Source organism: Salvelinus alpinus, chromosome 27 (genome assembly GCF_045679555.1).
Source record: "Salvelinus alpinus chromosome 27, SLU_Salpinus.1, whole genome shotgun sequence".
NCBI lineage: Eukaryota > Metazoa > Chordata > Actinopteri > Salmoniformes > Salmonidae > Salvelinus > Salvelinus alpinus.
In genome coordinates this window covers 33,602,314-33,625,273 of record NC_092112.1, presented here as the reverse complement: position 1 = coordinate 33,625,273, position 22,960 = coordinate 33,602,314, and the positions used below count along the sequence as shown (strand labels likewise).

At 42.0% G+C, this 22,960-nt stretch overlaps 1 protein-coding gene across 2 annotated transcripts in view; it reads right to left on the bottom strand.

The window, feature by feature from the left end:
• Nucleotides 1-22,960, bottom strand: part of snapc1a (small nuclear RNA activating complex, polypeptide 1a) — a 33,345-nt gene that overhangs the window by 5,726 nt on the left and 4,659 nt on the right. For both annotated transcript variants that reach the window (XR_011671121.1, XM_071370393.1), the window contains exons 3-9: nucleotides 11,354-11,513; nucleotides 10,524-10,664; nucleotides 8,334-8,438; nucleotides 5,407-5,550; nucleotides 5,171-5,227; nucleotides 4,814-4,876; nucleotides 3,796-3,937 (exon numbers count right to left, since the gene is read on the bottom strand). Coding sequence is in view for 1 of the 2 variants with exons in the window: in XM_071370393.1 (XP_071226494.1) it covers nucleotides 3,796-3,937; nucleotides 4,814-4,876; nucleotides 5,171-5,227; nucleotides 5,407-5,550; nucleotides 8,334-8,438; nucleotides 10,524-10,664; nucleotides 11,354-11,513 (812 nt within the window). In the remaining variant the exon portion in view is untranslated. The remainder of the gene's footprint in view (nucleotides 1-3,795; nucleotides 3,938-4,813; nucleotides 4,877-5,170; nucleotides 5,228-5,406; nucleotides 5,551-8,333; nucleotides 8,439-10,523; nucleotides 10,665-11,353; nucleotides 11,514-22,960) is intronic.

The window sequence follows — 22,960 nt, the reverse complement described above, 5'->3', positions numbered from 1 at the left end:
CACATTTACAGATGGAATAAAAATTGTTAAATTACGAGCCTAGTTGGTTTAGCCACAGAAAGACGACAACCTTCCTGCTAGCCATGATTGGCTGAGATAATGAGTGGACTGGACATGCCAAGAGATGAGTTTGGATTGGTCTGCCATGTAGCAGGCTTCGGTCTATAATGTGAGCTGGTCAGTATATGTACGTAATACTGTAATGCAGCTTTTTTTTATATATTTTTTTACGATATCACATAATAACTGCAAAAGGCAAAAGTGTTGCTCTCCGGTGGAATTAGAGTATGATAGCTCAGGAGATTCTGGTGTTTGATTGCAAATATGCAGAGGGAGTTGAAAACACACAGAAGGCTGTTGGATTAAGCACTTGTCTTTGGATTACATCTTCAAACTAAGGGAAACCATGGCATCCGTGACCGAGGGAGAACCGTCCATCCATGTATACGCATAAGATAGTCTAGCTAGCGACATTCAGATATTACACGTTTCCAAATTGTCAGAAAGCTTGTTTCAAGTTAGTGTACGTTAGCTAGCAAGCTAAAGTTAGATGGCTAGCTGAAGTCGACGTAAATCTGTGTAGTAACATTATTTGTATCTCAGAGCCATTTGCATTGCTTGTTATAGCCTAAGGTTAGCTAGCATTGATCTTGGTAGGTTAGTTACCTGCAGATTCATGCAGGGTAGTAGCGTTATGAGTTATTATGGTTAGTTATTTAGCTAGCTACATGTCTAAACAAAGACTCCACTATGCAAGTAACCATTTCAATAAAATTGATGTCACTGCAACAACTGTCGATGGCCAGAGTGAATTTACCAGCTACGTCTATCTACTCCGATTTCAGAGCACTCTCGTCTGAGTGTGCCAGAGTGCCGAATAACTGACAAATTTGCGAACGGCCATATTCAACAAGTGTTGAGCGGTGTCAGTAAACGTTGGCAAAAAAGCGTAATTAAATTGTTGCCAGCAGCACAGTTAAGGTCACCAACGCTCTGGATAACAAAAACAGCCTAAGTGCTAGGGCGAGTAAAATGGTGAGTTGTTCTCATTTGTGTCTGGATGTAGCTAGCAAGCTAACCAACATAAGCTTGGGTGCTTGACAGCGGTTAGTCCAGAACGCTCGGATCAACCCTACTCCCCGGTCAGCGCATCCAGTGTGGGCTCTGAAAGCTCCAAGAGCAAAACACTCTTTATTTACGACAATCTGACAACGCTGAGTTTACAAATGCCCAGAGCGCAATAAGCGAACTCTGGCAATCCAGAATGAATTTACAAAACACACCATTAGTATAAACCAGCCTTTAGTCTTGAAATCATTGGTTGTTTAGTGCATGGCCTCACGTGTGAATCTTTAAAGAGCTGGGTGGGGCTAAAGCTTAAGAGGGTGTGAACGATGCTGAATGGGTTTAGACAAAGACAAGCTCTCCAGTAGGTCTACCAAAACATTGAAGGGCCATTTTCTCAAAAGTGAGGTAACAAGTTAGTCAACTTTCAAAGCAGAATTATTTTCCCTTTGTTCCTCAACTGCACGATATTACAGTACCAGTCAAAAGTTTGGACACACCTACTCATTCAAGGGCTTCTTTATTTTTACTATTTTCTACATTGTAGAATAATAGAACACATCAACTATGAAATAACAAATGGAATCATAAAGTAACCCCAAAAAAAGTGTTATATCATAGATTTATTTTAGATTCTTCAAAGTAACCAACATTTGCCTTGATGACAGCTTTGCACAATCTTGGCACTCTCTCAACCAGCTTCATGAGGTCACCTGGAATACATTTCAATTAACAGGTGTGCCTTGTTATTTGTGGAATTTCTTTCCTTCTTAATGCGTTTGAACCAATCAGTTGTGTTGTGACAAGGTAGGGGTGGTATACAGAAGATAGCTCTATTTGATAAAAGACCAAGTCCATATTATGGCAAGAACAGCTTAAATAAGCGAAGAGAAATTAAAGTCCATCATAACTATAAGACAAGGTCAGTCAATGCCGAACATTTTTAGAACTCTGAACATGTCTTTATGTGCAGTCGCAAAAACCATCAAGCGCTGTGATGAAACTGGCTCTCATGAGGACCACCACAGTAAAGAAAGACCCAGAGTTACCTCTGCTGCAGAGGATAAGTTCATTACAGTTCCCAGCCTCAGAAATTGCAGCCCAAATAAATGCTTCACTGAGTTCAAGTAACAAACATCAATTGTTCAGGAGACTGCATGAACCAGGCCTTCATTGACGAATTGCTGCAAAGAAAACACGACACTAATAGAAAGAGACTTGCTTGACCCAAGAAACACGAGCAATGGACTTTAGACCGGTGGAAATATGTCCTTTGGTGTGATGAGTCCAAATGGGAGATTTTTTATTCCAACCGCTGTATCATTGTGAGATGCAGAGTAGGTCAACGGATGATCTCTGCATGTGTGGTTCCCACCATGAAGCACAGAGGAGGAAGTGCGATGGTGTGGGGGTGCTTTGCTGGTGACACAGTTGGTGATTTATTTCGAATTCAAGGCCCCCTAACCAGGATGGCTACCACAGCCTTCTGCAGCGATACGCCATTCCATCTGGTTTACACTTAGTGGGACAATCATTTGTTTTTCCACAGGACAATGACCCAAAACACATCTCCAAGCTGTGTAAGGGCTATTTGTCCAAAAAGAGAGTGATGGAATGCTGCATCAGATGACCTGGCCTCCACAATATGTTCTGGGAAGTACATGTGCATCAAAGCTGGGACCGAGAGACTGAAGAACAGCTTCTATCTCAAGGCCATCAAACTGTTAGGCATCACTAGCAGAGGCTGCTGCCTACATAACTTAATCATTGGCCACTTTAATAAATGTTTACATATCTTGCATTACTCTTCTCATATGTATATGCTGTATTCTATTGCATCTTAGCCTAAGCCACTCTGACATTGCTCATCCATATATTTATATGTTCCATCCCTTTAGATTTGTGCGTATTAGGTATTTGTGCAATTGTTAGATATTACTGCATTGTCAGAACTAGAAGAACAAGCATTTTGCTACACTCGCAATAACATCTGCTAACCATGTGAGCAAAAAACATTTAATTAAGAAAACAGGTGTCCAAACTTTTGACAGGTACTGTATATTCATAATATCAAACCGGGTAGTTTGGGTCGCGGTATATCAGAAAGGGGTATGACGCAAAATGACTTCTAATTATGGTGTTAAGCAGTTAATAGCAATAAGGCACCACTGTGGTATTCGGACAATATACCACGGTTAATGCCTGTATGCAGGCACTATACGTCATGCAATAAGAACAGCCCTTATATTGGCCATATACATAGTGTACAAATCATTAGGTACACCTGCTATTTTCATGACAGACTGAACAGGTGAAAGCTATGAGCCCTTAATGATGTCACTTGTTAAATTCACTTCAAATCAGTGTAGATTAAGGGTATGAAACAAGACAATTGAGACATGGATTGTGTTTGTGTGCAAATTCAGAGGGTGAATATGCAAAAGAGAAGTGCCTTTGAACGGGGTGTGTTAGTAGGTGCCAGGCACACCGGTTTGACTTTGTCAACTGCAATGCTGCTGGGTTTTTCACACTCAACAGTTTCCTGTGTGTATCAAGAATGGTCCACCATCCAAAGGACATCCAGCCAACTTGACAGCAGTTGGAAGCATTGGAGTCAACATGGGCCAGCACCTGTGTAACACTTTCAACCACCTTGTAGAGTGACAGGGGGCGCGGCTCTGTTGCATCCCACAAAACATTGAGTTCTCATCAAACAAGAGGTACACTGACCTTCCCCACAGAGTTTCTTGTAGGTTCGGGCCCTGAGTGATGGAGCCCTACTTTTGTGATATTTGGGAGCCTCTTTAATGTAGCCTGTTCCAGAAATGGATGTGTCCATCTGCACCTGGCGATGCCGCCGTGACTTCGAGGCCTGTGGATAAACATAAAAATGACCAATCAGTTCAAAAGTATTCCATTGAATAGGACACTGAGTATATCCACTAGCCAGTAATGCAATAAAGTAAGAATTGATAAACCAGATGCATGTGATGCAGACAAGCAAAAATATACCACATGTAGGGCAACATTTTCCTTAACTCCATTAGCAAAAGCCACAGTCCCAGTTTTGTAAGTGTTGCCATGCCAATCACTAAATGAACAAAGGCTAATTAGCCGACTCCAATACACCTTCCTGTTGCTTCACCTCTGTTGCGGGAAAGTTGGCAAGGGGCACGTTTGATCAGATATATTTAAGTTGGTTCTCCAGCAGTGATCAGCGACATTCAATGTGTGGTGCATTATGGGGATAAACAATAGAAATGCCTGCTGATGTTTTTCAAGGTGTTCAGTATTTGATGTCGAACATGGCCAAGATCTGTGCAGACACCTACAGGTGAGCGGAAAATACGAAACAAGTCATTTCTCAGATTTTTTCTCTCATTGTGCACCTTTAAGCATGAGAAAAATGTTGCCCATCATTTTATATTAATAAAACACATGCATAGCCATTATAAAGTGGTGTATGAAATAAACTATGTATTGGACAAGCAGTGTCAAACTCAATTCCTGGAGGGATGTATATCTGCTGGTTTGTCATTTTCTTTCAGTTAATGTCCAATTAATACCCAGACAACCAGGTGAGCAGAGTTCTTAACTAATCAATTACCATAATTAATCAATAAAGTACAAGGGAGGAGCGAAAGGCCGCAGACACTCTGCCCTCAAAGACTGGAGTTTGACAGATATGCATTGGACACTTAACAGTGGCACTTGAAATTAAGTGTGAAAAATAACTTGTTCAGCAGACCTCTGCAAGACACCCGTATGATTTTGTCTTGATGGATGCCAGAAGCTGTGCCCTATTGGAAGACTGGACAAAAAGAGAGCTTATTCAGGAAATGATAAGACCTTCAATGCTTGCAATGTCATCATCTGGCCAACTGTGGTACTCACCAGTGTTGACGTAAAACCATTGCACACTCCCAAAGTTTTTTTGTTTGTTTGTTAGTCAATGTACTATATTCTAGCAATGTTACTACAGTAGCAAAACAAGCAGTGCTGTGCAGAAGGCTTTCTAGCATTTAACGGTCTATGCCAAGTTCCCAAATAGTCATAGCGTTATTTCATTACAGTACAAAAAAAGGCTAACTATGCTAAAGCTTACCTCGACCTGCTGGGCTTTTTCCTCAGCATAAACCAAGTGGTCTGCATCTCCACGGTTCTAAGCACAACAAAAAGCCTCGTTTAAAATCACACCCAGTTTCTGGGCTCAAATATTTCTTCAGAGTAGAAATTTACATTTGATGAATTGTCAACAAATGTTTATAGTGCGAAACAGTGACAATTAAACACTGCTGCATTGAAATATGCTTTCTCGCTGCGCTATAAGAAGAGGCTCACCTCTTGCCTGTCCTGCCAGTGGAGGAACTCAAGCACACAGCTGTGCAAGCGGGCCGGCAGGTCCTGTTTGGTCACCGCAATGGATGACCTCTCTAAGACGGATGCCTTCAGCCGCTCATAGTGACCCTGAATGTTAGCCACCTCCTATGTGCAATGCAAACAAAACAAACAAACAAACAACCGAACAGTGCGATATGCTAAATTAATCCAGAGGGACATTCAGTGTGAAAATAGTTTCTCTTGACAAACTGTTACATAAAAATAAATACCTACGTAAAACCACTGCAACAAGTTTTGCAGTAACATACAGTGCATTCGAAAAGTATTCAGTCCTTGACTTTTCCCACATTGTTACATTACAGCCTTATTCTAAAAGGATTAAATATGTTTTCCCTCAATCTACGGTACCCCGTCATCGTAAATAAGAATGTTCTGAACTGACTTGCCTAGTTAAAAGGTAAAAAATATATATATATTTTTTTAAAACACACAATACCCCATAATGATGAAGCAAAAAGGTTCAGAAATGTTTGCAAATTTATTTTAAAAATACCTTAACATAGGTATTTAGACCCTTTGCTATGAGACTCGAAATTGAGCTCAGGGGCATCTTGTTTCCATTGATCATCCTTGAGATGTTTCTAATACTTGATTAGAGTCCACCTGTGGTAAATTCAATTGATTGGACATTATTTGGAAAGGCACACACCTGTCTATATAAGGTCCCACAGTTGACAGTGCATGTCAGCGCAAAGACCAAGCCATGAGGTGGAATGAATTGTCTATAGCGCTCCAAGACAGGATTGTGTCGAGGCACAGATCTGGGGTAGGGTACCAAAAAATGTATGCAGAATTGAAGGTCACCAAGAACACAGTGGCCTCCATCACTCTTAAAGGAAGAAGTTTGGAACCACCAAGACACTTTCTAGAGCTGGGGGGAGAAGGGCCATGGTCAAGGAAGTTTGTGTGTAGATGGGGTTTGTGTGTAGATGGATTCAATACATATTTTTATTCCATTTTAGAATAAGGTTGTAACGTAACAATGTGAAAAGTCTAGGGGGTCTGTACTTTCCAAATTTACTGTAGGCATAGGTAGTTTATTCTACCCAAGCCTTTATGTGTTTGAATTTTTTCCTAATTGTAGGCTACCTTTCGCACTTGATGTTGATAAAGTATTTTAATGTTGAAATCTTGGCCACAGTCACATGTTCCTATGTGAATTCTGTAAGAGGTGGTCAAGCTAAGGCTTAAGAGGGTGTGAAAGATACTAAATGGGCAAAAATAAAGAGCAGCACTGTAGCTGTTCAATGTGAAATGTTATTTTTAATATAAAACAAGAACTAATCTAATACTGTTAATGGTTTGCCTAATGAGGGAACTTGGTGAGAATGTTCAGAGAATCCATTTAGGTAATTTGTTTAAATTATTATTTTCCCAATGATTAATGTAGAGCAAGTGTGAAAATCGCAGCAAAATGTTTGAATGCCTTTTTCTCCTAAATGGGATTACACGTTATCAACTTTTAAAGCAGCATTACGTCCCTGATGTTTTCTCCAACTACAGTAACGTAAACTCACCCCATTCCGTACAAATGTGCGCAACCGCAACATTCAAACGAGGCTACAAAGAAAACTAATGGGACTGTAGCGACTGTGTTGACTTCAAAATCAGGGGTGTGAACTAGGTTTCTATTCAGGCGTTGATCGACATGGTAATGGCTCTATAGTACTGGAGAAAAGTTGAAAAAAACGGACCCTCCGTTACATGTCATGTCGTAACGTACAGCACGCATAAAGCAACTATTTCTGTCTTACAATCTCTCCACCAGGTGTAGCACTTCTCTCATCCTTTAAAAACAAGAAATGTACAGTGACGGGGGTAAGGGGGGATACATCGTCATTTTTTGCGTCATCATTGCATGCAATCATCATTCTCAAAGCCGCTGTTTACTTCTAAGATCACTTTAGCACCACCCTAAAAACCCGATTCAAATACCACACAAACCTTCAAATAGGTATGTAATGACACATTATATAAACTCTTTCGTGTTTTATTTACATTTTAGAGGTGATAAGGTGGACAGATCGAGTGAAAAAAGCAATTTTCCCACACGACATCTGTCCTTCTCACTATCACGCATTAGTTTTGCTTCCCCACCCGCCATTTTTAAAAAGACCCGACGGGGCTCATTGCCTGCTTGAATTATGCAGAAACGGGCAGCGTTTAGGTCATGTAATTGATTCTGTTGGAAAGGGGAGAAATTGTGCTTTACAATGGTATTGACATTACAGTTGATCTGGAAGTATTACGTTTTTAGGGCGCTAAAATAAGGGCAATTGTACAGACCAAGGCGATGTACGAGTTTACGTTAGATGGGGTCTCCAACCTTTTCTAGCAGGGCAGCTTGTTCCAGTTCCCGCCAATATCCAGCAACTTCACACAGCCATTGTAGAGGAGTGGGACAACATTCCACAGGCCACAATCAACAGCCTGATCAACTCTATGCAAAGGAGATGTGTCGTGCTGTATGAGGAAATTGGTGGGCACACCAGATGCTGAGTGGTTTTCTGATCCACACCCCTACATTTTTTTTAGGCATCTTAAAATCCACCGATTAGAGCTTAATTTATTTAAATTGACTGATTTCCTTATATGAACTTATTCGGTAAACAAAACAAATGTTGCATGTTTATATTTTTGTTCAGTCTATATGCACAAAACAGCCCGACCACATTTTGACTGGATGGTATGAGACAGGCTTTAGACATACACCCCCACACCTGCATTATAGCCTACTGATGTTCAAAAGGCCTATTCACACATTCAGTCTAGATCTACAGATTCAGCATGGGAAATGTGCCGATTCCCCTGTGTGACATGGAACCGTTTTTACTGTAACAAAGTTTTTAATAGAGGAAAAGCCATACTAGTAGCATATCTGTAGAGATGAGGTCTTTGACCCTTTCCGGTCGGTCACGGAACTCCTCGCACACCTTGTGATGCTGGGACTTCTTCTTCACACGGAAGGTCAACTACAGGTGGACACAGTGAACCACAGTATAGGGTTAATTCCATCTAAATCAATTACAAGTACAATAAGTAACATTTCTGGTAAAAAAAGTATTGAACCTACAAGACTAAGGGGGAGGGTCTATACACGTGTACTCTGCTGCACTGATTGGCTTAAATGGAGCCAAGTTTGGTGTGTGCCCGCAGAGACAGCGGAAGTAGGTTGTGACATGAGCGGCCGCACCCCATGGTCTACGCACCTTTGAAGTTTAGATGGGTTAAATGGAACACACTGAAATCTGGACACCGACTTTGGGCCTAGAACCTTTCACATGTAGCCCAATACAATATAAACTTCTGCAGAATTAATTATTTCTTACAGTAAAATGATATACCAAATAACATTGTTTTGGGAACAGGAGTGGAGAAATATGATTTCTTTCAGCATCTTGAGAGAGAGAATAGGAATGTGTGGTTAAATGCGCTGCATGGTCAATCCGACATCTGCATTGGAAGTGCAGAATTTACAGTGATGCGGCCTCCGCAGAAGTCAGGGCACTCCTACTTTTTGCGCTACACGGAGCAGAGCTGTTGTGAAGGAAGTGAGTGTGTTTACACAGGACCTCCCGCCCCCACTTATCAACCAATCCTGTCAATGTGGAGCTATAAGGAGCCCCACGCATTGGTACATAAGCATAAAATGGGCTTTTAGGGACAGTGTATAAACTTTGTTTTTCAGCAATATAAAAGCTACCAGTATTTCAACCACAAATTGGAAATGCATTCATGACAAACTGAAATCGTTGGATCGTTTTCACAGAATTTCATTTTCTTAAAACTGATGTCATTCATACATTTTGCATGAGAAATCTCAGCTGTTTGAGTTACTGCATTCTCACCCCGCTTCCTTAAACGTCCTCACTCCGTGAGAGAAGCAGAAATGAAAGAGAAAACTTGAAGGCATTCTAGTGGTGTAAAGGACTTAAGTAGTACTTTGAAGTATTTTTACTTAAGTCGTTTTTGGGGGTATCTGTACTTTATATATTTGACTACTTTTACTTCACTACATTCCTAAAGAAAATAAATGTACTTTCTACTCCATACATTTTCCTTGAGAACCGAAAATACTCATTACATTTTGAATGATTAGCAGGACAGGAAAGTGGTCCAATTCACACACTTCTCAACAGAACATCCCTACTGCCTCTGATCTGGCGGACTCACTAAACACATGCTTCGTTTGTAAATTATTATTTTGTAAATACTTGAATCATCAAAAAGGGATTTGAATTAGAGTAAAACTAATGGAATCAGACTGATTCAAGTTGGGGTCAGGGTCAATTCAACAAATGTACTTTTAATTAAATTCCCTCTGTAAATTACATCAAGGAAATTCTAATTCCAGGTCAATTAATTTTAATGTCAGGTAAATTCCCCCCCAACAAGATTTCAACAAAATCAATTTGAATTCAATTCACTCAAGCTGATCAGGTCACTGTTCAGACAGCCCTGCTATAATGAAAATAAATATATTTGTTGAAATGATTTAAGCCTTAGATGCACAACCTATGGAACCTACACCTTTGCACAACATGGGCCTAGGAGGCCCATAGCATGATTTATATATCTGTACAAGATTGTGCATAAACACTGACCAACATGACGTTTTAATGAAAAACAAACATTTTATAGCTTGCCAAAAACTTGACACCAATTACTCTATTTTCCTATGAAGATAGATGGATGGGCTGACATCACAACAAAAAAGGACGCTGGCACTGAGGTGCAAGGCTGTCATTCGGGTCAGTCAGATAGCAACATTGACTAGAATGCTGCTGAGGTGAATCATAGGTGGCTTGTTTCAACTAGTTGTATTTTGTTAACATCTCTTGTTTTGCCCAATGATGTAAATAAACATCAGATGACTGACAGGGGGCACTGTTTAAGCTACTGCACTGCCATTTTGTACTCCTACATCGTTTAAAAAGTTTTGGAAGATATGTAGACATTAAATGGATTTCTATATTCGCTTTTGCCAAGTACGTAATATTACAAAACATCTTAAGGGATACTTTTAAATTACAATATGTAATTTGGGAGTGCCTTACCATTTGAGGCATGGCGGTGTAAAGGACAGCATTCTCAGCTATTAGCTTCCTGATAATGTAAACTGCATCATAGTGCTGCGAATTCACCGAATCCTGGTAAAACTTCTGAATCTGCTCCCAGTCCTTCAGGGCAATCCTGATCTGGGAGGGAAAACACACTTACTCATCTTGACATATTGTGCATGACTTCGTCCCCCTAAAACATCTAACAAAGCACCCAACAAGTTGGATACATTTCATTCAACTTATCATCCAACCACAAGAATCAAGAACAGATAGCCCAAGTGGGATATTATTGTGTTTGGGGTATGTCCCCAAAATGACTCAAGTGACAACAGCAAATTCATATGGATATACTTCACGAGCTATCGTCTGGGGATAATTACTGTCAGGAACATGCATATATGCATATTTCACCCATATGTATCAGATAGAATTTTCTGATGAGTTACACAAATGTGACGTTTCAAATGGATTGACCGTGACCACTTGGATCTGGAAGATTTACAGTCATTGTACGGGAAACCCAGACATTCCGAGACTAGGGCTGTCTGCAAGTTGTTGCACACTATGGGAGAATCTCAATTGCATACCCCTCACATCCTCCTCAAAACCCATTGAATGAGAAAGCCAAAAGGTGCATCCCCGTGACCTTCTCAAATGGGTTTTCAGGAGGCGGCGAGGAGTATACAATTCAGATTCTCCACAGACATTGTTCAGTACAGCATATTAGTTTAGGAAGTGGAAAAGTATATCAAGTCAATTGTGAAAAGAAATAATTTGAAAACACTATTGGAATAATGAGATTCAAAGTAAGTGTCTTTCAGCACCTTCTCTTTAGGTGAAGCGAGCTGTGTGTGGTATAGGCCATAGAGAAGGTACAGACCCCCCACTCTGATCTGGAAGCTATATGGGGGCAAGAAGTAGTTGAAGGCCATGGTCAGGGTTAGGTGGCAGAATTCCCTCATCTCATTACCAGCAAGTGAACCGCTAAAATAAAATGGAGATCAGAGGGAAAATTAAGAAGAGTGGGAGTTACAACAGTAGCACTGGTAATGATTAGCAAGGACAAAACAGGTGTGAGACCGGTGTGTATACAATAAGCAAGAACACAACATGGAATGGATTTTAGATTGGAACAACTTGATTTCATGCTCTCTTGGGCGCTCGGTAAATGCCTTTTTAAAATCAGAACTTTCTACCAATTATTACAGATATACCCAACGTGTGACATGCTGCTAAACAGGTACACTCATTTCAGTATGACTTAACACAAATACTATGTGTCCACAGATGGTAACTCTACACAGTATGCGTACAGTTAACAGACTAGAGGTTCAGTACTTCCCGTTAGTCTAAAACAGCCACAAAACAATATGTTTACATCACGGTGAAAGAAGTGAAATGGTTTCAAAACATACCTCAATCTAGGGATGGAATGTGTCACTGTACTACTAATTATTCCATTGAGCAAATCGATAAAAAATAAATAAAAAAACATGTTGGCATATGGCAGTTGACTAGAAAGAAGAACTGAACTTCTAGTCAAGCATGTGGGGCAACATACAAAGCCCCTTTTCCCGATAGCGATTAGGTTTGAGTGTATTGACAATGCATCATTCCTACAACGGCCGAAGAATTCAAATCAAATCAAATTTTATTAGTCACATACACATGGTTAGCAGATGTTAATGCGAGTGTAGCGAAATGCTTGTGCTTCTAGTTCCGACAATGCAGTAATAACCAACAGTAATCTAACCTAACAATTCCACAACTACTACCTTACACACACACACAAGTGTAAAGGGATAAAGAATATGTACATAAAGATATATGAATGAGTGGTGGTACAGAACGGCATGGCAGTTGCAGTAGATGGTATAGAGTGCGGTATATACATATGAGATGAGTACTGTAGGGTATGTAAACATAAAGTGGCATAGTTTAAAGTGGCTAGTGGTACATGTATTACATAAAGATGGCAAGATGCAGTAGATGATATAGAGTACAGTATATACATATGAGATGGGTAATGTAGGGTATGTAAACATTGTATTAAGTGGCATTGTTTAAAGTGGCTAGTGGTACATTTTTACATAATTTCCATCAATTCCCATTTTTAAAGTGGCTGGAGTTGAGTCAGTATGTTGGCAGCGGCCACTAAATGTTAGTGGTGGCTGTTTAACAGTCTGATGGCCTTGAGATAGAAGCTGTTTTTCAGTCTCTCGGTCCCTGCTTTGATGCACCTGTACTGACCTCGCCTTCTGGATGATAGCGGGGTGAACAGGCAGTGGCTTGGGTGGTTGTTGTCCTTGATGATCTTTATGGCCTTCCTGTGACATCGGGTGGTGTAGGTGTCCTGGAGGGCAGGTAGTTTGCCCCTGGTGATGCGTTCTGCAGACCTCACTACCCTCTGGAGAGCCTTACGGTTGTGGGCGGAGCAGTTGCCGTACCAGGCGGTGATACAGCCCGACAGGATGCTCTCGATTGTGCATCTGTAGAAGTTTGTGAGTGCTTTTGGTGACAAGCCGAATTTCTTCAGCCTCCTGAGGTTGAAGAGGCGCTGCTGCGCCTTCTTCACAACGCTGTCTGTGTGGGTGGACCAATTCAGTTTGTCCGTGATGTGTACACCGAGGAACTTAAAACTTTCCACCTTCTCCACTACTGACCCGTCGATGTGGATAGGGGGGTGCTCCCTCTGCTGTTTCCTGAAGTCCACAATCATCTCCTTTGTTTTGTTGACGTTGAGTGTGAGGTTATTTTCCTGACACCACACTCCGAGGGCCCTCACCTCCTCCCTGTAGGCCGTCTCGTCGTTGTTGGTAATCAAGCCTACCACTGTAGTGTCATCCGCAAACTTGATGATTGAGTTGGAGGCGTGCATGGCCACGCAGTCGTGGGTGAACAGGGAGTACAGGAGAGGGCTCAGAACGCACCCTTGTGGGGCCCCAGTGTTGAGGATCAGCGGGGTGGAGATGTTGTTACCTACCCTCACCACCTGGGGGCGGCCCGTCAGGAAGTCCAGGACCCAGTTGCACAGGGCGGGGTCGAGACCCAGGGTCTCGAGCTTGATGACGAGTTTGGAGGGTACTATGGTGTTAAATGCTGAGCTGTAATCGATGAACAGCATTCTCACATGGGTATTCCTCTTGTCCAGATGGGTTAGGGCAGTGTGCAGTGTGGTTGCGATTGCGTCGTCTGTGGACCTATTGGGTCGGTAAGCAAATTGGAGTGGGTCTAGGGTGTCCGGTAGGGTGGAGGTGATATGGTCCTTGACTAGTCTCTCAAAGCACTTCATGATGACGGAAGTGAGTGCTACGGGGCGGTAGTCGTTTAGCTCAGTTACCTTAGCTTTCTTGGGAACAGGAACAATGGTGGCCCTCTTGAAGCATGTGGGAACAGCAGACTGGGATAAGGATTGATTGAATATGTCCGTAAACACACCAGCCAGCTGGTCTGCGCATGCTCTGAGGACGCGGCTGGGAATGCCGTCTGGGCCTGCAGCCTTGCGAGGGTTAACACGTTTAAATGTTTTACTCACCTCGGCTGCAGTGAAGGAGAGCCCGCAGGTTTTGGTAGGGGGCCGTGTCAGTGGCACTGTATTGTCCTCAAAGCGGGCAAAAAAGTTGTTTAGCCTGTCTGGGAGCAAGACATCCTGGTCCGCGACGGGGCTGATTTTCTTTTTGTAATCCGTGATTGACTGTAGACCCTGCCACATACCTCTTGTGTCTGAGCTGTTGAATTGCGACTCGATTTTGTCTCTGTACTGAGACTTAGCCTGTTTGATTGCCTTGCGGAGAGAATAGCTACACTGTTTGTATTCGGTCATGCTTCCGGTCACCTTGCCCTGGTTAAAAGCAGTGGTTCGCGCTTTCAGTTTCACGCGAATGCTGCCGTCAATCCACGGTTTCTGGTTTGGGAATGTTTTTATCGTTGCTGTGGGTACGACATCGTCAATGCACTTCCTAATGAACTCGCTCACCGAATCAGCATATTCGTCAATATTGTTGTTGGACGCGATGCGGAACATATTCCAATCCGCGTGATCGAAGCAGTCTTGAAGCGTGGATTCAGATTGGTCGGACCAGCGTTGAACAGACCTGAGCGCGGGAGCTTGTTGTTTGAGTTTCTGTTTGTAGGCTGGAATCAACAAAATGGAGTCGTGGTCAGCTTTTCCGAAAGGGGGGCGGGGGAGGGCCTTATAAGCGTCGCGGAAATTAGTATAACAATGGTCTAGTGTTTTTCCAGCCCTGGTAGCACAATCGATATGCTGATAGAATTTAGGGAGTTTTGTTTTTAGATTAGCCTTGTTAAAATCCCCAGCTACGATGAATGCAGCCTCAGGGTGTGTGGTTTCCAGTTTACAAAGAGTCAGATAAAGTTCGTTCAGGGCCATCGATGTGTCTGCTTGGGGGGGAATATATACGGCTGTGATTATGATTGAAGAGAATTCCCTTGGTAGATAATGCGGTCGACATTTGATTGTGAGGAGTTCTAGATCAGGTGAACAGAATGACTTGAGTTCCTGTGTGTTGTTATGATGATCACACCACTTCTCGTTAATCATAAGGCATACCCCCCCACCCCTCTTCTTACCGGAAAGATGTTTGTTTCTGTCGGCGCGATGCATGAAGAAACCAGCTGGCTGCACCGACTCCGTTAGCGTCCCTTGAGTTAGCCATGTTTCCGTGAAGCAGAGCACGTTGCAATCCCTGATGTCTCTCTGGAATGCTACCCGTGCTCGGATTTCATCAACCTTATTGTCAAGAGACTGGACATTGGCGAGTAGTATGCTAGGGAGTGGAGCGCGATGTGCCCGTCTCCGAAGCCTGACCACGAGACCGCCTCGTTTTCCCCTTTTTCGGCGTCGCACAGGGTCGCCGGCTGGGATCAGATCCATTGTATTGGGTGGAAGGCAAAACACTGGATCCGTTTCGGGAAAGTCATATTCCTGGTAGGAACGATGATGAGTTGACGTTAATCGTATATTCAGTAGTTCCTCCCGACTGTATGTAATGAAACCTAAGATTACCTGGGGTACCGATGTAAGAAATAACACGTAAAAAAACAAAATACTGCATATTTTCCAAGGAACGCGAAGCGAGGAGGCATGGAAACGTTTCCATGCGTTTCCATGCGTCACATGCGTTTCCCAAAACACTACATAGGGATAACTTTCACTAAGTGCGTAGTTGGGGCATGTGTCGGCACTGATAGGATCAAAAGAAAGACAGCGCTGCTCTCGAATGAGCTTTCTCTATTCAAATCCTACCTTAATATAATTGTTCCACAACACTGACAGATCAGCTCCTAGAGAGATATAGGCACCTACTGTACAGGCTATGGCTGCAAAAATTGAGGTGGCTTATTCTAATGCTTAGGCCCTAGCCTACACTATAACAGACTAAATCACAGATATGGCACATCATTGCGCACGTTACACACCATGAAAGCTAAAATTAGACACAAGCCTACAATTAGCAAATTAGAAACCAAATGAAAAAGAAATTGATTACAATATGATTGAAATATATAGGCTTACAGCAGCTTCATAAAGTATTAATATCCCTTAACATTGTGTTACAGCCTGAATTCAAGATACTTTTCCTCACCCATCTACAAACAAAACCCCATAATGACAAAGTGAAATAAAGTTTATTGAAAATTTAACAGTATTAACACCATGTTAGAATCACCTTTGGCAGCGATTACTGCTAAGTTTTTCAATGCATGTCTCAAAGAGCTTTGCCCACCTGTCCAATATATGCACATTCTTTTAAATTCCTCAAGCTCTGCCAACCAAGTTGGTTGTTGATCAGTGCTAGACAGCCATTTTCATGTCTTGCCATAGACTGAAGTCGATTTAAAAATCACAAACGTAACTACGCCACTCAGGAACATTCAATGTCATTGTGGTAAGCAACTCGTATTTTTGGCCTTGTGTTTTAGGTTATTGTCCTGCTGAAAGGTGACATTGTGTCTGTTGGAAAGACAAACAGGTTTTCCTCTAGGATTTTGCCTGTGTTTAGCTCTATTCTGTTCCTTTTTATCCTAAGAAAAACACTGAAGCCATCACTATGCTTGAAAAGATGAAGAGTGGTACTCAGTGATGTGTTGGCCCCAAACAACACTTTGTATTCAAGACAACGTTCATTTCTTTGCCACATTTTTTGCAATTTTATTGCAAAAACAATGTTTTATTCTGTACAGGCCTTTTACTATTTCATTCAGGTAAGTATTGTGGAGTAACTACAATGTTAATTCATCCTCAATTTCCCCTATGATCATTAGAATCATACTGAAATCCCTGAGCGGTTTCTTTCCTCTCCGGCAACTGAGTTAGGAAGGACGCCTGTATCTTTGTAGTGACTGGGTGTATTGATAGTTTACCATATATTAGGTATTGATGCACAGAGTGGTTTGGGTTTTTACTTTAACTTCTATAACGGTATTTGAATGTTGGTTTTGTTAAATGTGATATGCTGTGTAACGTCCATTTTTATAGTTTACTCCAATACTTAAGCTCTCTGCCGCTTTCCATACAGACCTAGCCCCACCCCATCACTCAAGGAGAGTATTTATTGTTGATCAACCACGACACTTGCGTTCAGTCTGCAAGGTTAATAAGCTTGTGCAACAATGTTGAGAACCACGATACCGTTTCCACTTTGCTTCTTAATATACAAAAACATAACGCAACATGTAGTGTTGGTCCCATGTTTCATTTACTAAAATAAACATAATTGCATTTTATCAATGGCAATTTGAATGCACAGAGACACCGTGACGAGGACCACTGTCATGCTATTCATCTCCCACCATCACCTCATGTTTCAGCATGAAAATGCACTGCCCCACGTCACAAGGATCTGTACACAATTCCCAGAAGCTGAAAATGTCCCAGTTCATCCATTCCCTGCATACTCACCAGTAGAGTTGGAAAGGTTAGGACACTTTCCGGTAAATTTCTGGAATTTTCCAGAAGTTTTACATGGGAAGTTAAGCCCAGGAATTTGGGAAAATGTTCTTAAATTCAGCAAAAAAAGTTAGCTTATAACAGTGAACCTATCTTAGGGATAGTTTAACCAAAATATATGTCAAAATTCAATGGAATTGCAACCCTCTGTATGCACAGGAAATTCTTCCACCACATGTACAGCTGACTCAAGTTCTTGCACACTAATTAGATGCTATTGAGCCCACACTACACTGTCTGAGCCAAGGACTACATGCTTTCTGGTAAGTTCTGATTATAACACTGGGTGGGGTGAAAATATTTTATAAATGGCACACATTATTTTTGTTAACTAAACATCACTTTCTCAGGACCCTGTCTTTCAAAGATAATTCGTAAAAATCCAAATAACGTCACAGATCTTTGGATCATTGTAAAGGGTTTAAACACTGTTTCCCATGATTGTTCAATGAACCATAAACAATTAACAGGACCCTGTGGAACGGTTGTTAAGACAGCTTACAGACAGTAGGCAATTAAGGTCACAGTTATGAAAACTTAGCACACTAAAAGAGGCCTTTCTACTGACTCTGGGGAAGGAAGAAGAAGAAAAAAAAACAGGGTCCCTGCTCATCTGCGTGAACGTGCCTTGGGCATGCTGCAAGGAGGCATGAGGACTGCAGATGTGGCCAGGGCAATAAATTGCAATGTCCATACTGTGAGATGCCTAAGTCCTCTCAGTGGCAGACCACGTGTAACAACTGCACAGGATCGGTACATCCGAACATCACACCTGCGGGACAAGTACAGAATGGCAACAACTGCCCGAGTTACACCAGGAATGCACAATCGCTCCATCAGTGCTCAGACTGTCCGCAATAGGCTGGACAGAGCTTGTAGGCCTGTTGTAAGGCAGGTCCTCACCAGACATCACAGGCAACAACGTCGCCTACGGGCACAAACCCACCGTCGTTGGACCAGACAGGGCTGGCAAAAAGTGCTCTTCACTGACGAGTCGCGGTTTTGTATCACCAGGGGTGATGGTCGGATTCGCGTTTATCGTCGAAGGAATGAGCGTTACACCGAGGCCTGTACTCTGGAGCGGGATCGATTTGGAGGTGGAGGGTCCGTCATGGTCTGGGGCGATGTGTCACAGCATCATCAGACTGAGCTTGTTGTCATTGCAGGCAATCTCAACGCTGTGTGTTACAGGGAAGACATCCTGCTCCCTCATGTGGTACCCTTCCTGCAGGCTCTTCCTACATGACCCTCCAGCATAACAATGCCACCAGGCATACTGCTCGTCCTGTGTGTGATTTCCTGCAAGACAGGAATGTCAGTGTTCTGCCACGGCCAGTGAAGAGCACGGATCTCAATCCCATTGAGCACGTCTGGGACCTGTTGGATCGGAGGGTGAGGGCTAGGGCCATTCCCCCCAGAAATGTCCGGGAACTTGCAGGTGCCTTGGTGGAAGTGGGGTAACATCTCACAGCAAGAACTGGCAAATCTGGTGCAGTCCATGAGGAGATGCACTGCAGTACTTAATGCAGCTGGTGGCCACACCAGATACTGTTACTTTTGATTTTGACCCCCCCCCAATGTTCAGTTTAATCTTATGTTCATACAAATATTTACACGTTAAGTTTGCTGAAAGTAAATGGTTGACTGTGAGAGGACGTTTCTTTTTTTGCTGAGTTTAGTAAATAGTAGCCTACAGCAACATGTGTTTAAATCATTTCTAACTTCTTAACAATTTCTGCTAGTTAGTTTTTGCCAACATGTGGGTTTTAGCTTGCTTGAGCCTGCTAACGGAGTGTTAATTCACCTTTTTCCATACATGTTTCATTTTAAAACATTTATTACAAAGTTGTTTAATCTAACTGCTTAACTATTTATCTGTACATGGAATTGTGTATATATATATATATATATATATATATATATTTTTTTTTAAACTAATTTTATTGTAATCTTTACAGGAAAATGCCACGGGCATTATCTGATGTGAGGAGACATTTCACTGCAGCTAATGTAGAAGGAAAAACTGTACATTTGCAAATACTGTGCCAAATCATGTGAAAACAAAAGATGCAGAATCATCTGGCCATGTAAGCACTGAGTGAACGTTATGCACAACAAGCAACCTCTGACAAAAGTCCCTCTACTTCTATTCGAAGTGAAAATGAGTCAGATACCTTATCGATAGCAACAGCTCATGGTCCTCCTGGAATCAGAAGTTTTGACTCAACGGAGGAACGTAGTCAGAGAAATGCTGAGGAATGTCTTGCTCGAGCTGTGTATGCAACTGGTTCACCTCTGATGCTGACAGGCAATGTGTATTGGACGAGATTTCTAAACGTTCTTCGCCCAGCATACACCCATCCAACAAAACATGCTTTATCTACTCATTTGCTGGATGCAGAGTTCAAGTGCAGGTCAAGCAAATCATAGAGAAAGCAGACTATTGCAATCATCTCTGATGGGTGGTCGAATGTTTGTGGGCAAGGAATAATTAACTACATCTCCACCCCTAAACCAGTATTCTACAAGAGCACAGACACAAGGGACAACAGACACACCGGTCTCTACATTGCAGATGAGCTGAAGACAGACTTGCACTGGTGACAGACAATGCTGCGAACATGACGGCTGCATGGTCTAAAGTGGAGCAGTGCTACCCTCACATCACACCCATTGGCTGTGCTGCTCATGCATTGAGTCTGCTCCTCAAGGACATCATTGCACTGAAAACAGACACACTCTACAAGAGAGCCAAGGAAATGGTTAGGTATGTGAAGTTATAGCAGCAATCTACCTCACCAAGCAAAGTGAGAAGAATAAGAGCACCACATTGAAGCTGCCCAGCAACACCCGTTGGGGTGGTGTTGTCATCATGTTTGACAGTCTCCTGGGGGGAAGGAGTCTCTCCAAGAAATGGCCACATCAAGAGGATCCTCCTGGATGATGTATTTTGGGAGAGAGTGGTAAGCAAGCAGCCTGAAACCTATAGCAGTATCCATTGCATTGTTTGAGGAGACAATGCCATCCTGTTTGATTTACATCTGCAAGCAGCGTCTGAACGAGAAGAAATCTGTACTGCCCTGCCCACTTCATTGTTGCTCTAAGCAGAGGAATTTTTTACTATTATTGAAAAATATAATAAGCATACATTGAATATCCCTGATTGTATATTTTTTTTACCCATCTACCAATAGTTGCCTTGGTAAAACTCCCTGGTCTTTGTGGTTGAATCTGCATTTGAAATTCACTGCTCGACTGAGGAACCTTACAGATAATTGTGTGTGTGGGGATGAGGTAGTCGTTCAAAAAGCAACATGTAACTTTATTAAAGCACATTTTTACCTAGATGCTTTTGGGAAGCAGGCCCCAGAATAACGAGTCGTCCGATTTTAGGCCTATATTTTGTAATTGCATGTTCTTAAATATAATTCCCCTCCAACAAAATGTATGCTATGAAGTCCTCCATTAGTGATGCACAGGTCGACTCATAACCCGTATTCCCCACAGTTATACCCGCGGGTCGGGCGGGTTTAAGGTCATGAAATGATGTCGATAAAGGGTGGGTTGAATAAAGAGAAAACACCTTTAAAAAAATAAATACAGTTGAAGTCGGAAGTTTACATACACCTTAGCCAAATACATTTAAACTCAGTTTCACAATTCCTGACATTTAATCCTAGTAAAAAATCCTTGTCTTAGGTCAGGATCACCACATTATTTTAAGAATGTGAAATGTCAGAATAATAGTAGAGAATGATTTCAGCTTTTATTTCTTTAACTTGAGTCAAACGTGTCGGGTAGCCTTCCACAAGCTACCCACAATAAGTTGGGTGAATTTTGGCCCATCCCTCCTGACAGAGCTGGTGTAACTGAGTCAGGTTTGTAGGCCTCCTTGCTCGCACACACTTTTTCAGTTCTGCCCATACATTTTCTATGGGATTGAGGCCAGGGCTTTGTGATGGCCACTCCAATACCTTGACTTTGTTGTCCTTAAGCCATTTGCCACAACTTGGGAAGTATGCTTGAGGTCATTGTCCATTTGGAAGACCCATTTGCGACCAAGCTTTAACTTCCTGATGATGTCTTGAGATGTTGCTTCAATATAGCCACAATTTTCTTCCCTCATGATGCCATCCATTTGTGAAGTGCACCAGTCCCTCCTGCAGCAAAGCACCCCCACAACATGATGCTGCCACTCCCGTGCTTCACGGTTGGGATGGTGTTCTTCGGCTTGCAAGCCTCCCCCCTTTCCTCCAAACATGGTCATTATGGCCAAACAGATCTATTTTTGTTTGATCAGACCAGAGGACATTTCTCCAAAAAGTACAATCTTTGTCCCCATGTGCAGTTACAAACCGTAGTCTGGCTTTTTTAATGGCAGTTTTAGAGCAGTGGCTTCTTCCTTGCTGAGTGGCCTTTTCAGGTTATGTCGATATATGACTCGTTTTACTGTGGATATAGATACTTTTGTACCCGTTTCCTCCAGCATCTTCACAAGGTCCTTTGCTGTTGTTTTGGGATTGATTTGCACTTTTCGCACCAAAGTACTTTCATCTCTAGGAGACAGAACGCGTCTCCGTCCTGATTGGTATGACGGCTGCGTGTTCCCATGGTGTTTATACTTGCGTACTATTGTTTGTACAGATGAACGTGGTACCTTCAGGCGTTTGGAAATTGCTCCCAGGGGTGAATCAGACTTGCGGAGGTCTACAATTGTTTTTCTGAGGTCTTGGCTGATTTCTTTTGATTTTCCCATGATGTCAAGCAAAGAGGCACTGAGTTTGAAGGTAGGCCTTGAAATATATCCACAGGTATACTGCCAATTGACTCAAATGATGTCAATTAGCCCATCAGAAGCTTCTAATGCCATGACATAATTTTCTGGAACTTTCCAAGCTGTTTAAAAGGCACAGTAAACTTAGTGTATGTAAACTTCTGACCCACTGGAATTGTGATACAGTGAATTATAAGTGAAATAATGTCTAAACAATTGTTGGAAAAATTACTTGTCATGAACAAAGTAGATGTCCTAACCGACTTGTCAAAAATATAGTTTGTTAACAATAAATGTGTGGAGTGCTGGAAAAACGAGTTTTAATGACTTCAACCTAAGTGTATGTAAACTTCAACTGTATATCATTCTTACATTGAGGATTTCCTTTAATTATTTTAGCCTATATGGCATTAGTGCGCAGGCCTAAGCTTTAGGGTCTAACTGTATGTGCGCCTAATAGCATAAACGCCAAACGCTTTTAGGAACAGGCAGAAAAAGTGGACGTCGATCCACGGAGGCAAAAAGGACAATGTCGATGTTAAATTCAATAAGACAAAAGCTGCAAAATGGATAGGTGAAAATAAAGAGAAGGGAGGGCCAGAAAAGTAATGTTTGGGAAAGTGGTAAAGGAGGATATTAGCAGTGCTGGCTATGTTACGTGAGATCATTGTGAGGCGCTATGCAAAT